Raw genomic sequence first — 16,511 nt, 5'->3', positions numbered from 1 at the left:
GCTGGGATTAATAATTGGACCAAATGTTCCTAATTCAGAGTTACGGGCACTTCGTTTTAGGTAAAAGTTTGAATTGTACATTTTTTAAAATACAAATTAATTCTTTCCTAGTACGGTATTTATTGCCCTAGGCTTTGCAGTGAACCTTGATCAGGGAATGATATTTCTTCTTGGTATCTGGCTTTTATGAAATGGAAAAGTCCAAGTAAAATATCAAGGAGATGGAGAAAGCCTTAAGAAAATAAATCAGGAGACAAAATCATGTATCGCAAATACAATAGAAACTTGCACGTTTAATAGAGAATCATCTGTTTCCCATACTTTCTACAGGTCCAGTTCACACAGGAGTCACAGAAGAAAAGACTTCTTTATGAGCTACAGGAAACTTCAGCTCAAGGGATGACTCTGAAAGACAGTCAAACTCCCAATCAGAAAGGGGCTAGAGAGGAGCAATGCATGTAAATTTTCAACATGGGCTGAAACACATGGGGTTAGTTGTCTACAAAGTGTGATTCATGAGAACATCTGCTCTGCAGGCCTTCTACTGATACAACTAAAACATCTCACTTAATTACTGGCATTGCTTGTTTTATTGTGTCCACCACCCCATTCCCAGTTAGACTATATGCTCCAAGAACTGGGAAAATGTCTGCTTTTTTTAATTATTATATCTCAAGCACCTAGAAGAGTGTTGGCATTCAATGAATAAAAGTTAAATTTAAATTAAGATTTTACTATAAGTAAATCAGGCAAGAATAAAAAAAGAAAATAGACCACCATTATTTAGTAACATCTCCTAGACAATAAAGTTACTTTCACAGCATAAGAATTAATAACTGAATTCTAAAGCTGAAAACCTACTGAGGAGACATTAATTTCTTAAAATCTGAAATTTGGAAAAAAAACTATTGCTTTAAAGCTTGAGTCCTCTTACTAATCAGTATGACTAGTGAAAAAAAAAAAAAGTATTCAATGGTTTGCTTTGCCCAATTTTAATGAGCCCAAACTCTAACTTCACACTGGAAGAGGCAGGAACACGAAGCATGGCTGATTACCACTATTTACATAACTTCCCACCAGAGGCCCACGGTCAAAGGCACTGCTCACTCTAAAGTCTTTAGAATATAAGAAACAACTCAAGCAGCCAATAAATCAGGAGTTCCACTTCCAGAGCTCCCCTTTGTACATACTCAAGAATTTCTTCTTGCTGAATTCATCATTAGTAGCCACTTACCATATCTACCAAAGTTGACTTTGTGAAATCACTCCCCACACTTGGCACTTAGAACCCTGCCTTCTCTAATCTTCCTTCACTGCGTGGCGGCAGAATAACTGAGGAGCATGGAAAATAGGGATGGGCGATGGGGGCCTGTTTCTGAAAAGCAGATGTTTCAATAGCACTGATGACCAAAAAAGCAAGACTTCCGGCAGAAAGAAAAAAAAACCCCAAACCCAAAAATCCCAGACACTTCCAACTTAAACTTTTCAGGAAAAATAAATATGATATGAAAAGACTTAAAGAGGGACAAGATGGCAGAGTAGAAGGACTTTGAGCTTACCTCCTCTCACAAGCATACCAAAATCACAACTAACTGCTGAACAACTATCGATAAAATAGACTGGATTCTACCAAAAAAAGATGCTCTACATCCAAAGACATAAAGAAGAAACCACGAGATGGTAGGAGGGGTGCCCTCACAATGTAATCAAATCCCATACCACCCGGGAAGGCGACACAGAGACTGGAGAATAATTATATCACAGAAGTTCTCCAGTGGGAGTGAGAGCTCTGAGCACCATGCCAGGCTCCACAGCCTAAAGGTCAAGCATTGGGAGGAGGAGCCCCCAGAGCATTTGGCTTTGAAGGCCAGCGGGGCTTGATTGCAGGAGCGCCACAGGACTGGGAGAAACAGAGACTCCATTCTTGGAGGGTGCATAAAAGGTCTTGTCATACCGGGACCCAAGGCAAAGGCAGTGACTTCATAGGAGCCTGGGCCAGACCTACCTGCTCGTCTTGGAGGTCTCCTGAAGAAGTGGGGTAGGAGGGTGTGGCTGTGGCTCACTGTGAGAACAAGGACGCTGGTGGTGGAGGTACCAGGGACTATTCATCAGTGTGAGCTCTCCTGGAAGCCACCATTTTTGCACCAAGACCTGACCCCACCCAACAGCCTGTAGGCTCCAGTGCTGAGACACCTCAGGCCAAACAACCAACAGGGCAGGAACACAGCTCCACCCATCAGCAGACAGGCTGCCTAAAGACTTCCTGAACCCACAGCAACCTCTAGACACACCCCTTGACACAGCCCTGCCCACCAGAGGGCCAAGACCCAGCTCTACCCACCATTGGGCAGGCACCGGCCCCTTCCACCAGGAAGCCTACACAAGCCTCTAGAGCAGCCTCACCCACTAGGGGGCAGACACCAGAAGAAAGAATACTACAGTCTGGCAGCCTATTGAACTGAGTCCACAAACACAGAAATTCAGACGAAACAAGATGGCAGAGGAATATGCTCCAGATGAGGGAAGAAGACAAAACCCCAGAAGAACAACTAAGTGAAGTGGAGACAGGCAACCTTCCAGAGAAAGACTTCACAGTAATTCTCATAAAGATGATCCAAGACCCTGGAAAAGGAATGGATGCACGGTGTGAGAAGTTACAAGAAAATTTTAACAAAGAATTAGAAAATATAAAGAACAACCAAAGAGAGTTGAAGAATACAATAACTGAAATGAAAAATACACTAGAAGGAGTCAACAGCAGAATAAATGAGGCAGAAGAACAGATAAGTGAGCTGGAAGACAAAATGGGGGGAAATCACTGCCACAGAACAAAAGAAAGAAAGAAGAATGAAAAGAAATGAGGACAGTTTAAGAGACCTCTGGGACAATATTAAACATACCAACATTCACATCATAGGGATCCCAGAAGAATAAGAGAGAGAGAAAGGGCCTGAGAAAATATTTGACGAGATAATAGCTGAAAACTTCCCTAACATGGGAAAGGAAACAGTCAACCAAGTCCAGGAGGTGCAGAGAGTCCCAGGCAGGATTAACTCAAGGCGGAACATGCTGAGACACATAGTAATCAAACTGACAAAAATTAAAGACAAAGAGAAAATAATAAGAGCAATAAGGGAAAGACAACAAATAACATACAAAGGAATCCCCATGAGGTTATCAGCTGATTTTTCAGCAGAATCTCTGCAGGTCAGAAAGAAATGGCACGATATATTTAAAGTGATAAAAGGAAAAAATCTACAACCAAGAATACTCTACCCAGCAAGGCTCTCATTTGGATTGGTGGAGAAATCAAAAGCTTTACAGATAAGCAAAAGTTAAAAGAATTCAGCACCACCAAACCAGCTTTAAAACAAATGCTAAAGGAACTTCTCTAGGTAGAAAAGGCCACAACTGGAAACAAGAAAATTACGAAACGGGAGAGCTCACTGGTAAAGGCAAACATACAGTAAAGGCCGGAAATTATCCACACACAAACATGATATCAAAGCCAGCAATCATGAGAGGAACAGAGTACAAATGCAGGGTATTTGAAATGCATTTGAAATTAAGAGATCAGCAACTTAAAACATCATGTATTTATACAGACTTCTATATCAAAACCTCATGGTAACTGCAAACCAATAATCTGTAATATACACACAAAAAAGAAAAAGGAATCCAAACACAACACTGAAAATAATTATCAAATCACAAGAGAAGAGAGCAAAAGAGGAAAGGGAGAAAAAAGACCTACAAAAACAAATCCAAAACAATTAACAAAATGGCAATAAGAACATACATATCGGGCTTCCCTGGTGGCGCAGTGGTTGGGAGTCCGCCTGCCAATGCAGGGGGCGCGGGTTCGTGCCCTGGTCTGGGAGGATCCCACGTGCCACGGAGCGGCTGAGCACATGGGCCGTGGCCGCTAGGCCTGCATGTCCGGAGCCTGTGCTCCGAAGCAAGAGAGGCCGCAGCAGTGAGAGGCCCGCGTACAGCAAACAAAACAAAACAAAACAAACATACATATCGATAATTACCTTAAATGTAAACAGATTAAACGCTCCTACCAAAAGATATAGACTGGCTGAATGGATACAAAAACAAGACCCTTATACATGCTGTTTACAAGAGCTCCCCTTCAGATCTAGAAACACATACAGACTGAAAGTGAGGGGATGGAAAAAGGTATTCCACGCAAATGGAAACCAAAAGAGTAGCAATACTCATATCAGACAAAAAAGCCTTCAAAATAAAGACTGTTACAAGAGACAAAGAAGGACTCTCCATAATGATAAAGGGATCAACCCAAGAAGATATAACAATTGTAAATATACATGCACCCAACATAGGAGCACCTCAACATATAAAGCATATATTATATAAGGCACCTCAATATATAAGGTGTAAATTATATATGGCAATATATAAGGCAAATGTTAACATATATAAGAAATTCTGGGAGACTTTATTTAACACCCCACTTACATCAATGGACATATCATCGAGATATAAAATCAATAAGGAAACCCAGGCCTTAAATGACACATTAGAGCAGATGGACTTAATTGATATGTATAGAGTGTTCCATCCAAAAGCAGCAGAATACACATTCTTTTCAAGTGCACATGGAACATTCTCCAGGATAAATCACATGCTGGGCCACAAAGCAAGCCTCGGTAAATTTAAGAAAACTGAAATCAAATCAAGCATCTTTTCTGACCACAATGCTATGAGATTAGAAATCAACTACAAGAAAAAACCTGCAATAAACACGAACATGTGGAGGCTAAAAAATATGCTACTAAATAACCAGTGGGTCACTGAAGAAATTAAAGAGGAAATCAAAAAATACCTAGAGACAAATGAAAACGAAAACACAACAATCCAAAACCTATGGGACACGGCAAAAGCAGTTCTAAGAGGGAAGTTTATAGCAATACAAGCTTACCTCAGGAAACAAGAAAAGTCAAATAAACAACCTAACCTTACATCTAAAGCAACGATGGAAAGAAGAACAAACAAAACCCAAAGTTAGTAGAAGGGAATAAATCATAAAGATCAGAGCAGAAATAAATGAAGTAGAGACTAAAAAAATAGAAAAAAATCAATAAAACTAAAAGCTGGTTCTTTGAAAAGATAAACAAAATTGATAAACCTTTAGCAAGACTCATCAAGAAAAAACGGGAGAGGACTCAAATTAATAAAATTAGAAATGAAAAAGGAGAAGTTACAACCAACACTGTAGAAATACAAAGGACCATAAGAGACCACTATGGGCAACTATATGCCAATAAAATGGACAACCTAGAAGAAATGGACAAATTCTTAGAAAGGTACAATCTCTCAAGACTGAACCAGGAAGTAACAGAAAAGATGAACAGACCAATTACAAGTACTGAAATTGAATCTGTGATTTAAAAACTCCCAATAAACAAAAGTCCAGGACCAGATGGCTTCACAGGAGAATTCTACCAAACATTTCGAGAAGAGTTAACACCTATCCTTTTGGAACTATTCCAAAAAATTGCAGAGAAAGGAACACTTCCAAACTCATTCTATGAGGTCACCATCACCCTGATACCAAAACCAGACAAAGATACCACAAAAAAAGAAAATTACAGGCTAATATCACTGTTGAACACAGATGCAAAAATCCTCAACAAAATAATAGCGAACTGAATCCAACAATACATTAGAAGGATCATACACCATGATCAAGTAGGATTTATCCCAGGGATGCAAGGATTTTTCAATATACGCAAATCAATCAATGTGATACACCACATCAACAAGTTGAAGAATAAAAACCATATGATCATCTCAACAGATGCACAAAAAGCTCTTGGTAAAATTTAACATCCATTTATGATTAAAAAAAAAAAAACAAAAGAAACTCTCCAGAAAGTGGGCATAGAGGGAAACTACCTCAACAGAATAAAGGTCATATATGACAAACCCACAGCTAACATCATATTCAAGGTGAAAAGCTGAAAGCATTTGCTCTAAGATCAGGAACAAGACAAGGATGCCCACTCTCACCACTTTTGTTCAACATAGTATTGGAAGTCCTAGACACAGCAATCAAAGAAGAAAAAGAAATAAAAGGAATCCAAAGTGGAAAAGAAGTAAAACTGTCACTGTTTGCAAATGACATGATACTATACACAGAAAATCCTAAAGACACTACCAGAAAACTACTAGAGCTCATCAATGAATTCAGTAAAGTTGTAGGATACAAAATTAATACACAGAAATCTGTTGCGTTTCTACCCCTAACAACAAAAGATCAGAAAGAGAAATTAAGGAAACAATCCCATTTACCACTGCATCAAAAAGAATAAAATACCTAGGAATAAACCTACCCAAGGAGACAAAAGACCTGTACTCCAAAAACTATGAGACCCTGAAGAAAGAAATCAAAGATGACACAAACAAATGGAAAGATATACCATGTTCTTGGATTGGAAGAATCAATACTGTCAAAATGACTCTACTACCCATGGCAATCTACAGATTCAATGCAATCCCTATCAAACTACCAATGGCGTTTTTCACAGAACTAGAACAACAAAAAAATAAAATTTGTATGGAAGCACAAAAGATCCCAAAAAACCAAAGCAATCTTGAGAAAGATAAAGAAAGCTGGAGGAATCAGACTCCCTGACTACACAGCTACAGTAATCAAAAGAGCATGGTACTGGCACAAAAACAGAAATATAGCTCAATGGAATAGGATAGAAAGCCCAGAAATAAATCCATACACCTATGGTCAATTAATCTATGACAAAGGAAGCAAGAATGTACAACAGAGAAGACAGTCTCTTCAATAAGTGGTGCTGGGAAAAGTGGACAGCTACCTGTAAGAGAATGAAATTAAAACATTCTCTAACACCATACACAAAAATAAACTGAAAATGGATTAAACACCTAAACGTAAAACCAGATCCTATAAATCTCCTAAAGTAAAACATAGGCAGGACACTCTCTGACATAAATCGCAGCAATATCTTTTTAGGTCCATCTCCTACAATAATGGAAATAAAAACAAAAATAAACAGGACCTAATGAAACTTAAAAGCTTCTGCAAAGCAAAGGAAACTACAAACAAGATGAAAAGACAACCCTCAGAATGGGAGAAAATATTTGCAAACAAATCAATGGACAAAGGATTAATCTCCAAAATATATAAACAGCTCATGCAGCTCAATATCAAAAAAACAAACAACTCAATCCAAAAATGGGCAGAAGACCTAAATAGACATTTCTCCAAAGAAGACATACAGGTGGCCAAGAAGCACATGAAAAGCTGCTCAACATCACTAATTATTAGAGAAATGCAAGTCAAAACTACAATGAGGTATCACCTCACACCAGTTAGAATGGGCATCATCAGAAAATCTACAAACAACAAATCCTGGAGAGAGTTTGGAGAAAAGGGAACCCTCTTGCACTGTTGGTGGGAATGTAAATTGATAAAGCCACTATGGAGAACAGTATGGAGTTTCCTTAAAAAACTAAAAATAGAATTACCATATGACCCAGCCATCCCACTACTGGGCATATACCCAGAGAAAACCATAATTCAAAAAGACACATGCACCCCAATGTTCACTGTTGCGCTACTTACAATAGCCAGGTCATGGAAGCAACCTAAATACCCATCCACAGATGAATGGATAAAGATGTGGTACATATACACAATAGAATATTACTCAGCCATAAAAAGGAACGAAATTGGGTCATTTGTAGAGACATGGATGAATCTAGAGACTGTCATACAGAGTGAAGTAAGTCAGAAAGAGAAAAACAAATATCATGTATTAACGTATATATGTGGAGCCTAGAAAAATGGTACAGATCAACTGGTTTGCAGGGCAGAAACTGAGACACAGATGTAGAGAACAAACGTATAGACACCAAGGGGGGAAAGCGGCGGGGAGCGGTGGTGGTGCTGTGATGAATTGGGAGATTGGGATTGACATATATACACTAATATGTATAAAATGGATAACTAATAAGAACCTGCTGTATAAAAAAATAAAATAAAATTCAAAAAAAACAAACAAAAAAACAACAACAAAAAGATACACACACTACACCCTTCTTCACTGCAGCACTATTTACAATAGCCAAGACATGGAAGCAACCTAATTGCCCATCAACAGAGGAATGGATAGAGAAGATGTGATATATATACACACAATGGAATACTACTCAGCCATAAAAAGGAATGAAATAATGCCATTTGCAACAACATGGATGGATGGACCTAGAGATTATCATACTAAGTGAAGTTAAGTCAGAAAGAGAAGGACAAATACCATATGCTATCACTTATATGTGGAATCTAAAAAATGATACAAATGAACTTATTTACAGAACAGAAACAGACTCACAGACGTAGAAAACAAATTTATGGTTACCAAAGGGGAAAGGTCGGGGGGAAGGGATAAATTAGGAATTTGGAATTAGCAGATACATACTACTATATATAAAATAGATAAACAACAAGGACCTACTGTGTAGTACAGGGAACTATACTCGATATTTTATAATAACCTATATGGGAAACGAATCTGAAGAAGAATATATATCTGAAACATTTTGCTGAACACCTGAAACTAACACAACATTATAAATCAACTATACTTCAATGAAAAATAAATTAATTTTAAAAAGATTTAAAGAGAATATTTACTTTATACAGTCTTGATGTACCAAACGATTACTTCAAACAGCTGGGTATTTTAAAGTTATCTCCCCAATGCCCTCTTAGTGCTCTAAAAATCACCTCTCTCAAATAAAGAGACAAACAGGTCTCCTTTCTTAAGCATGTAATTTTTATAAATTGCATCAGACCCACAGTGAATGTCTTCCTGGGAGTTTCACCAAAACCAAAAAGAACTTCTGATATAAAACTGCAGCAGGAGATCGGGGAAAGAGTGTGGAATTGCGGGGTCACAGAACTGACCCGCAAGCTGTCCTTAGTCAAACCCACAAGTCGGTGCCCCAGGGGTGAAAGGACCTTGGGGGGCCAGCCGACAGCAGGGCTGGTCCTATCTCCCCTGCAGGGGTCGCAAGTGCAGCTCGCGCTCCAGCTGCTCGGCAGTCAGGGTACCCTGGATGGCCTCGCAGCCCGGGTTGAACACGGAGTACGCGCTCTTCTCCCCCTCCGTCTTCTCCGCGGGGCCTCGTGTTCCCACATACATCCAGTAGAAGAGGGACAGGACAAAATAGGCCAGGCCAAATTCCAGTTGCACAAACAGTCCCAGCAGGACCAACCAGAGGAGCACCTTCAAGAAGGTGATGTTGGTCAGGAGAGACTGGTCCTGCGGGGGCGGGGCCGGCGGACGCTCGGCTGGATTCCCCGGTGGCTGTGACGCGCGGCCCCCAGGCCGAGCCGCTCCCTAGGACACACACAAACAAACCAAAGTAAGAATAATGGGCAGTGGGGCCGGGAGGATCAAAACCGATCTGGAGAGACAGCTGTCCTTGCTCTGGAAAGGCTTCCGACTCATCTGTGTCTATTTTCTTGCCCTGCTCTCTAAAACAACCATCTCCAAACAGCTCCTATGCATTCTGCTCCAACAGAATCAAAACTGATCAGTGAGATGTGAGCCGATGAAATCCTTACAGCGTTCAGAGGGATTCCCATCCGAGGCAGACATTTCCTCAGATTAATCTGTTGCTAACAGGAGCTAATTTGTGCCTGGTACAGAGACTCCCCCGTAATTGATAAGGCAGTGACCACATGCTTCCCACACAGAATCAATATATGTTTGCTGCTTTGTCTAGAGGAGCTAAAATTTTGTTGAGTGACATGATTCTAAAATGAAGACTACACCAGAAACAGGAAACAAAAATCCCTTCCACACATTAAAAAGAAAGTCACTGTTATAGCCACAACCTTTCCATCCCCTGTGACCATCCTACACACCCCCAGGATCTCCTAACTGGACTCCCCACCTCCTAACTCTTCCCTCCCCAAACCATCCTACGTACAGCTGCTAAATGGATCTGCTAAAACACCCATCAACCCCCTGCTCACAAACCCTTGACAAATTTTTATTGCCTACGGGTTAAAATTTAAACTCCTTGGGCTGGAATCCAAGACCTTGCATTCACTCAACAGACAGAAATGCCAGTACACAGGCCCCTGCGCTGTGTGCTAATGGGAGACACAGGTACTTAAGGAGCTTTAGGGTGCTTGATCTCCAGTCCAGTATTTTGCAAACTTTTTTGGGTATGACCCACAATAAGGAATACATTTTGTACTGCAACCCCACACATATATATCAGGGGAAAAAAAGGTCACAAATCAACAAATAGCTTCCTTACATATGAAGCTTTGATTCTCTATTCTATTTTTTTAAATTTAGTTTTAACAGAGGACTAGATCCTCTAAATTGATTTCACCACCCACTAATGAGTCATGACTTGCAGTTTGTAAAACAGTGGTCTAAAAATTTTCTGAACAACATGATCCACAATCTATTGCTCTATAAATGAACCCTCTACACCAGTTCAACTGGTCTTAGGACCCAGAGACATTGCCCCTTTGTGGCCAGGAATAGCCTCTGCTTCCTCTCCATTCCTCAGCAACTTGCTTCCTCCAGGCAAGCATGACTGGTGAACTGTATATGCCCCGACCTCCTGGGCCATCAAGGACAGTGTCCCCTCTGCCGCCTAGAGCTCTGAATGGCTGTTTCTCAGCACCAAACTATTCATCATTCAAGTGTCTCTCTTTTAATACAGGTCACATGTGTCCCTAGATTGTTGCACGAGGCCCCAAGCTACCATTTATTATCTTCTGGTGTCTCCAGAGCCAAACACAGTACCCCACACATAAGTTCTCAATACATAGCAGACTTTTAGCTCATTTATTCAATTATATCTCTTATCCTTCACGTGGCAATTGAAAAGGGACCACAAATATTATTTGGTCTCAATTAAAAATACAGGTCATCTGATTTATGTTGCTTCAGAAATTCTATATTGTTCAACCCTTGATTTTTAGTATCAATATTGTAATTATTACCTTTTCAATTAGATTGGGAAGGTTCTTAACATATAATCAACAACCCACACACACACACAAACACACACATTTATTAAACAAATAAATGTCCCTTTCAGATGTAACCAGTGTGCACAATAGGGAAATCACTGAAGGTCTTAGCAGGGAACTAATACAATCTGATTAATATTTAAGACTACTCTGGCTGCCAGGCAGAAAATGGGCTGCAAGAGTAGAAGAAAGGAAATGGTTAGTAGCTCATGCAGGAGGCCCAGCAAGACAGGATCAGGCAGAGATCAGGGTTGTGACATGGAAGACGGAGAGAAATGATGGATACAGAATACATCTTAAATGTGTAGGACTTGAAACTCACAGTAGACTGAATTCATTTTATTATTGAAGGAGTATAACAAGAATAATGCTATGGCCACCATTTACTGTGTGCCTTCAAGATGCCTGATCCATAATCCAGCAAGCAGGTATTATTATTCCCAATTTACTGATAAGAAAACTCTGAGGTGTAAGCAACTCCCCTAAAGTCACACGGCTGGTGACAGGCAGAGATGAGATTGGTCTAGCATCCTAGGATGATCTCCCTCCAAAGCCCTTTTTACTTAATTAGGGCCTTTATGGGGGGTGGTAAGGGGAAGGGTTAGAGAGCTAGAAGGAGATGAGGTGGGGTAGGGGGTTAAATGAACTGGAAAAGGGGACAAACAAAGAGGGGGGATAAGGAAATTCCTCTGCCTCGTTTGGCATTTGTTTTAGAACCAGTGTGCCTTCTGCTGTAAAAGCTGTGTGTGGAAGCGTTTGTGGTCACCACAGTCACCACAGCACATATGGTGCAGTTTAGGGAAGGGAATTCCGTTCCTTGAATACCAAGCTGCTTCCCATCTCAGGGCCTTTGCACTCGTGGTTCCCTCTGAGGGGAAAGCCCCTTCCCCTCACACCACCTGGCTGGCTCCCTCTTCTACAAACCTCAGTAAAAATGTCACCGCATGGACCCTTGGCCTGTCCCAGGCTTCTGCAAAAGTGGCTCCTTCTTATGAAAATGGTGAGGTCACCTCCTCAGTGAGTCCTCCCTGCCCACCCAATTTAAAGTGGCACTCTGCATCCCTCACCCCCGATTCACTATCACAGCACCCTGGGTCCCCCCCACCTTTTTGTAGCATTCATCATTCTGTTCTTTCAACTCGAAGGCAAGTTCTGTGAGAGCAGGGCTTTGTCTTTATCACACTGTCTCCTGGGATACAGGAAAGCAGCTGGAACATAGTGGGCACATGATAGGATTATACTGAATCAATGAATGCTGATGGGGGAAAGGGAAAAGTTAAAAGATGACTCCTGGATTTGAGGGGGTGATGCAAAGGCTGTGCTTGGCCAGGTGACGCCAAAGAAGGAGAGCATTTGAGCAGTGGGCCAACCTGAGCCAAGGCTTGGAGGGGAGGAATTGCAGGATGACTGTGGGCTATGGACCTTGGGGCTAGATGGTGCATTGGGGGCCTGGGAGGGAGATGGGGGTTGGGTGGGGGGCTTGGTAGGATTTTTTTTAAAGTTACAGGCATTTCTGCCCTAATGTGGTAGACGCTTGTCACAGAAAGAAATATTTTATTTTAGTGGACTGCTTTTCCCCAAGCTAAATTCGAGAGTGAGGGAAGGAGGTGGATGCTTCCTTGTCAATGGCCAGCAAAAAGAAGCAATTAGAAACAGAAGGTTAAAGAAATCTCTGACAAGCCACTGTGTGCCACCTAAATTATTAGGTAGAGATAGATTATAAATTAGGGGAGAAAAAAAGCAGTTTAATGAGAATTTCACACCAGAACAAACCCAGGAATGGTAGCTGAGTCAATGAAAATGAGCTTCAAAGTTCCTCATGAAAAACAGAGTAATTAATAAGAAGCACTGGAGGTCCAGCATTTCCTCTCATCCCTTTGTCAGGCCATCAGCTTTTGGGTTTTTAATAATGAAAACTTTCTCCAAGTTCAGCTTCTCTGGATCCAACTCAATGATCTCATATTCCTTTGGAAATGAGACATACAGTCAAAAACTCATTGTGTGGACTAGATACTATTTTGCAACTGGGAGAGATAAAGAGGTAGAGGAAATGGATTCTAAAATCCTAACCAGGGACTTCCCTGGTGGTGCAGTGGTTAAGAATCCGCCTGCCAATTCAGGGGACACGGGTTCAAGCCCTGGTCCGGGAAGATCCCACATACCACGGAGCAACTAAGTCCCTGCATCACAGCTGCTGAGTCTGTGCTCGAGAGCCCGCAAGCCACAACTACTGAGCCCATGTGCCTACAGCCCGTGCTCCACAGCAGGAGAAGCCACCGCAAGGAGAAGCCTCGAAGAGTAGCCCCTGCTCGCCCCAACAGGGGAAAGCCCATGCGCAGCAACGAAGACCCAACACAGCCAAAAATAAAATAAATAAATTTATTTTAAAATAAATAAAATCCTAAGCAATTGTGCTCAGTGAGTTCTAATCAACAATAAAGTCATCCCGAGACAAACTGCATGCAAGGAAATGGATTGTTTGAAACCTGCTGCACTCTCTTTCTGCAAGTCAGTTGGAACCCTGAGTGTCATGGAGAATAATATCTAATCCAAATTGAGTAACAGTAAGCTCTCCTTGATTACAAAAAAAAAAAAAAATCCTTAAAACCAGATGTGGTCCAATGATAGATGAACTGAAGTAATTTTAAGAGGAGTAAGGTACATTTTAATTTCCAAAAGGAATTCTTGGCTGTTACTGCACTTGGGAGGGACAGAGGCCATGTCACAGATTGCCTCACAGCACAGATATCCCCTTGATGTTTTGTCCTGTATTCCCACATAGATGCTCCAATCTCACACTCAAGTCATCACCCTGCCACCTTACTTATGAGTGAAAACGAAGATACTGAGACGTGAATAGGAAATTACCAAAGACTCACAGGGTGAAAAGGATATCATACTAATCTATATAGTCTTCGCCTTGAACATTGTCAAACTTGAATAGGGCTTGCTAGTTCAATAGTGAGACAAAGGTACGTACCACCACGGGCAGTCACAGTTACCACACTTTTGCGAATTTTGTATCCAAATGCCATTTCTAAAGCGCAGGCTATCTGGTGACTGGCTGCATGTGACCCAGATGCGAACTCAAATGAAACTTTAATTACTGCCACTTTTTATCAGAATCCAATTAGACCTTTTACTCTCCATTAGCAGAGGGCTGTGACTCAACACCGTTGTGGAGAGGTTTCCCAAAGCCACCGGGGGCACAACGATAACTCAACTCGCTGTGAATAACACAAGGGCAGAGGTCCTTTCTTCCGGGATCCTAGACCCTCCCTTCAAACCTGGAGTCAAAGCTGCGTGGGTCGCGGGCTGGAAGGAAAACGTGGAAGCCACTCATCAGGGTCCAGGCGAGAGGCTGGAGACGCGAGGGCCCGCCCCCGAGCTGGCGGGAGGCGCCAGCAGCCCCGCCCCGCCACCGAAGGCCCGGCTGGGAAGCTAGGGAGGGAGCGTGGCTGGCTGGCCAGGCTGCTCCTTGACGCGGCGAGGTGGGGGACTGGGGGTGTTGCCACCACGTGGTGGCGGGGCGGGGCCTCGGCGGAGCTGCCCGAGAGGCCAAGTCGGCGGCTCAGAAGCCAGGTACCCGGGGGTGAGGTCTCGTTTCTCTCACCTGAGCGAGGTTGGGCTGGGCCTGGGCACTCGCGGGCCTCAGTTTCCACACCAGGAACCGTTTTAGCCAGCCTGGGGCTGCCTTTGGAGTCGCAGCTGCTTCCGCCTTCTCTCCCGAGGTTTGTGCACGCTGCCTCGAAGTGCTGGGTTCGGCCGCCAGCCCGGCGCGCTTCCGGGCCTCCCGGAACTCAGCTAACCGCATCTCCATAGCGCGCACCCCGTTTCCCGCGCTCCCGAGAACGCGCGCGCGCCCGCTCGCAGGGGCACCTGTCCCGGCTTTGCCCGGCTCAAGGCTGCAGTGCGCCTGCGTAGCGGCGGCTGTATGCTGCGCGTGCGCGTTGTGGGCCTGGGGCTCAGGCCGGGCGTTCGCCGAGTTTGTGACGTTCAGTGAGCTGAGGGTAGACTAGTTGTTCCCTCCAAACGCGCGGACGCGGTGTTCACGTCCTCGCCCCGGCCTCAGCTCTGCCGTGCTCCATCTCACTTCAGGGATCTGCTCCCTAACAGGTGGAGTATCCTCTAGCTGTTGAGCAGACTGAGATTGAGAAAGTGGACCTGGGGCATTGAAGAAGGCCCGTGGTCTGTGGGATGTTCTGGTGTCAGAAGGAAGGCAGGATACAGCCTACCCTTTTCCTTTTAGCCGGTTTGCCAATCTTAGCACTTTGGAAGGTTGCTTTCTCACTGATCATTTGGCAGGCAGTCTGTGCAGACCTCTCACTGGTCTGCCGCGCTGGAAACTACCTGTTGATGTGTCTAGATGGGCCAGAAACTTAAAACAAAACAAATCTTTTATTGGGGTGCAACTTAAAATACACAAATGTGAAGTGTTTGGCTCAGTAGATCTGTATTAGGTGTATACCTATATAACTATTACCCAGATAAAGAACGTTTCTAGTACCCAGAGGACTCCCTTGTGTCCTCTCCCAATCACTACTCACCCAAAAACGGTCACAGTTCGGGTCAGGAACTGTTAGATTTTTAAAGCTCTAAGCATCTAGCCAAGTGCCACTCACTTAATTGAGGCTCAAATATTTCTTCGATCTTGCTGAGTGTGAGTCAAGAAATCAGATGACCTAGAATGGAGTCTTTCATTCACTTAGCAAATATTTATTGAGAGCCCTCTGCGTGTCAAGTATCATACCAGGGATGCTGGGGTGAAGGAAGCAAACCCTTGTTTTCGTAGTGCTTAGCATTCTAAATGGGAAGACTAATGCATAATTACATATTTATATTTAATGTAATGTCAGGTACTGATCAGTGCTGTGAAGAAAAGTAAAGTAAGGAATAAGGATGTTGGGGTTGTTTTGAGTCAATGACCAGGGAAGGCTTCTCTGAGTTGTCATTTGAGCAGAGACCTAAATGAAATGAGTGGTGGAGGCATGTAGATATCTGGAGAAGAGTGTTTCAGTCAGAGGAAACAGCAAGTGCAAAGGTTCCGAGACCTCAAGTACTATGCTTGACCTGCTCACAGAACATTAAGGGTCAGTTCGGCCTTATAGGCCATGGTGGAGACTTTATACTACATTCTGAGTGTGATGGTAAGCGACTGGAGGATTTGAGTAGATGACATGATCTGATGTATTTTTAAAGGGTCACACTGGCTGCTGGAGGTGGGACCCTGGAAGAGGGCAAGTATAGAAGGAGGGAAACAAGTTCGGAGCAAGTACAGTGGTATAAGAGAGTCTGGGAAGTTGGAGCTAGAGTGGGAAGTGATGCAGGTGGTGAAAATTGGTCAGATTCTGAATATATTTTTGAATATCTGAGCCAACATAATGTGCGGCTGGATTGGATGTGGAGTGTGAGAAAAAGGAATCAAGGATGATGGATTTCCACC

General features: G+C 42.7%; 1 protein-coding gene across 1 annotated transcript; it reads right to left on the bottom strand.

Moving 5' to 3' along the window:
• Positions 1–273: 273 nt before the first annotated feature.
• Positions 274–15,816, bottom strand: SAYSD1 (SAYSVFN motif domain containing 1). Its single transcript, XM_089918796.1, has 2 exons — positions 14,682–15,816; positions 274–9,407 (listed from the first exon to the last, which is right to left on the bottom strand). Exons 1-2 carry the CDS (start codon positions 14,886–14,888, stop codon positions 9,057–9,059), a joined length of 558 nt encoding a protein of 185 aa, XP_089774922.1. The 5' UTR covers positions 14,889–15,816; the 3' UTR covers positions 274–9,056.
• Positions 15,817–16,511: the final 695 nt, after the last annotated feature.

This window comes from Delphinapterus leucas, chromosome 10 (genome assembly GCF_059928025.1).
Source record: "Delphinapterus leucas isolate spDelLeu-1000000601 "Yukka" chromosome 10, BTC_Dleu_Yukka2, whole genome shotgun sequence".
Classification (NCBI taxonomy): Eukaryota; Metazoa; Chordata; class Mammalia; order Artiodactyla; family Monodontidae; genus Delphinapterus; species Delphinapterus leucas.
Note: the sequence above shows the minus strand (reverse complement) of the source record. Positions and strands in the feature narration are given on the sequence as shown.

Coding starts and splice junctions, on each gene's coding strand:
- SAYSD1 (XM_089918796.1), bottom strand. CDS start 14,888: ATGGAGATGCGGTTAGCTGAGTTCCGGGAGGCCCGGAAGCGCGCCGGG. Junction 9,408..14,681: donor CCCAGCCCAACCTCGCTCAG/GTGAGAGAAACG, acceptor TGTGTGTCCTAG/GGAGCGGCTCGGCCTGGGGG.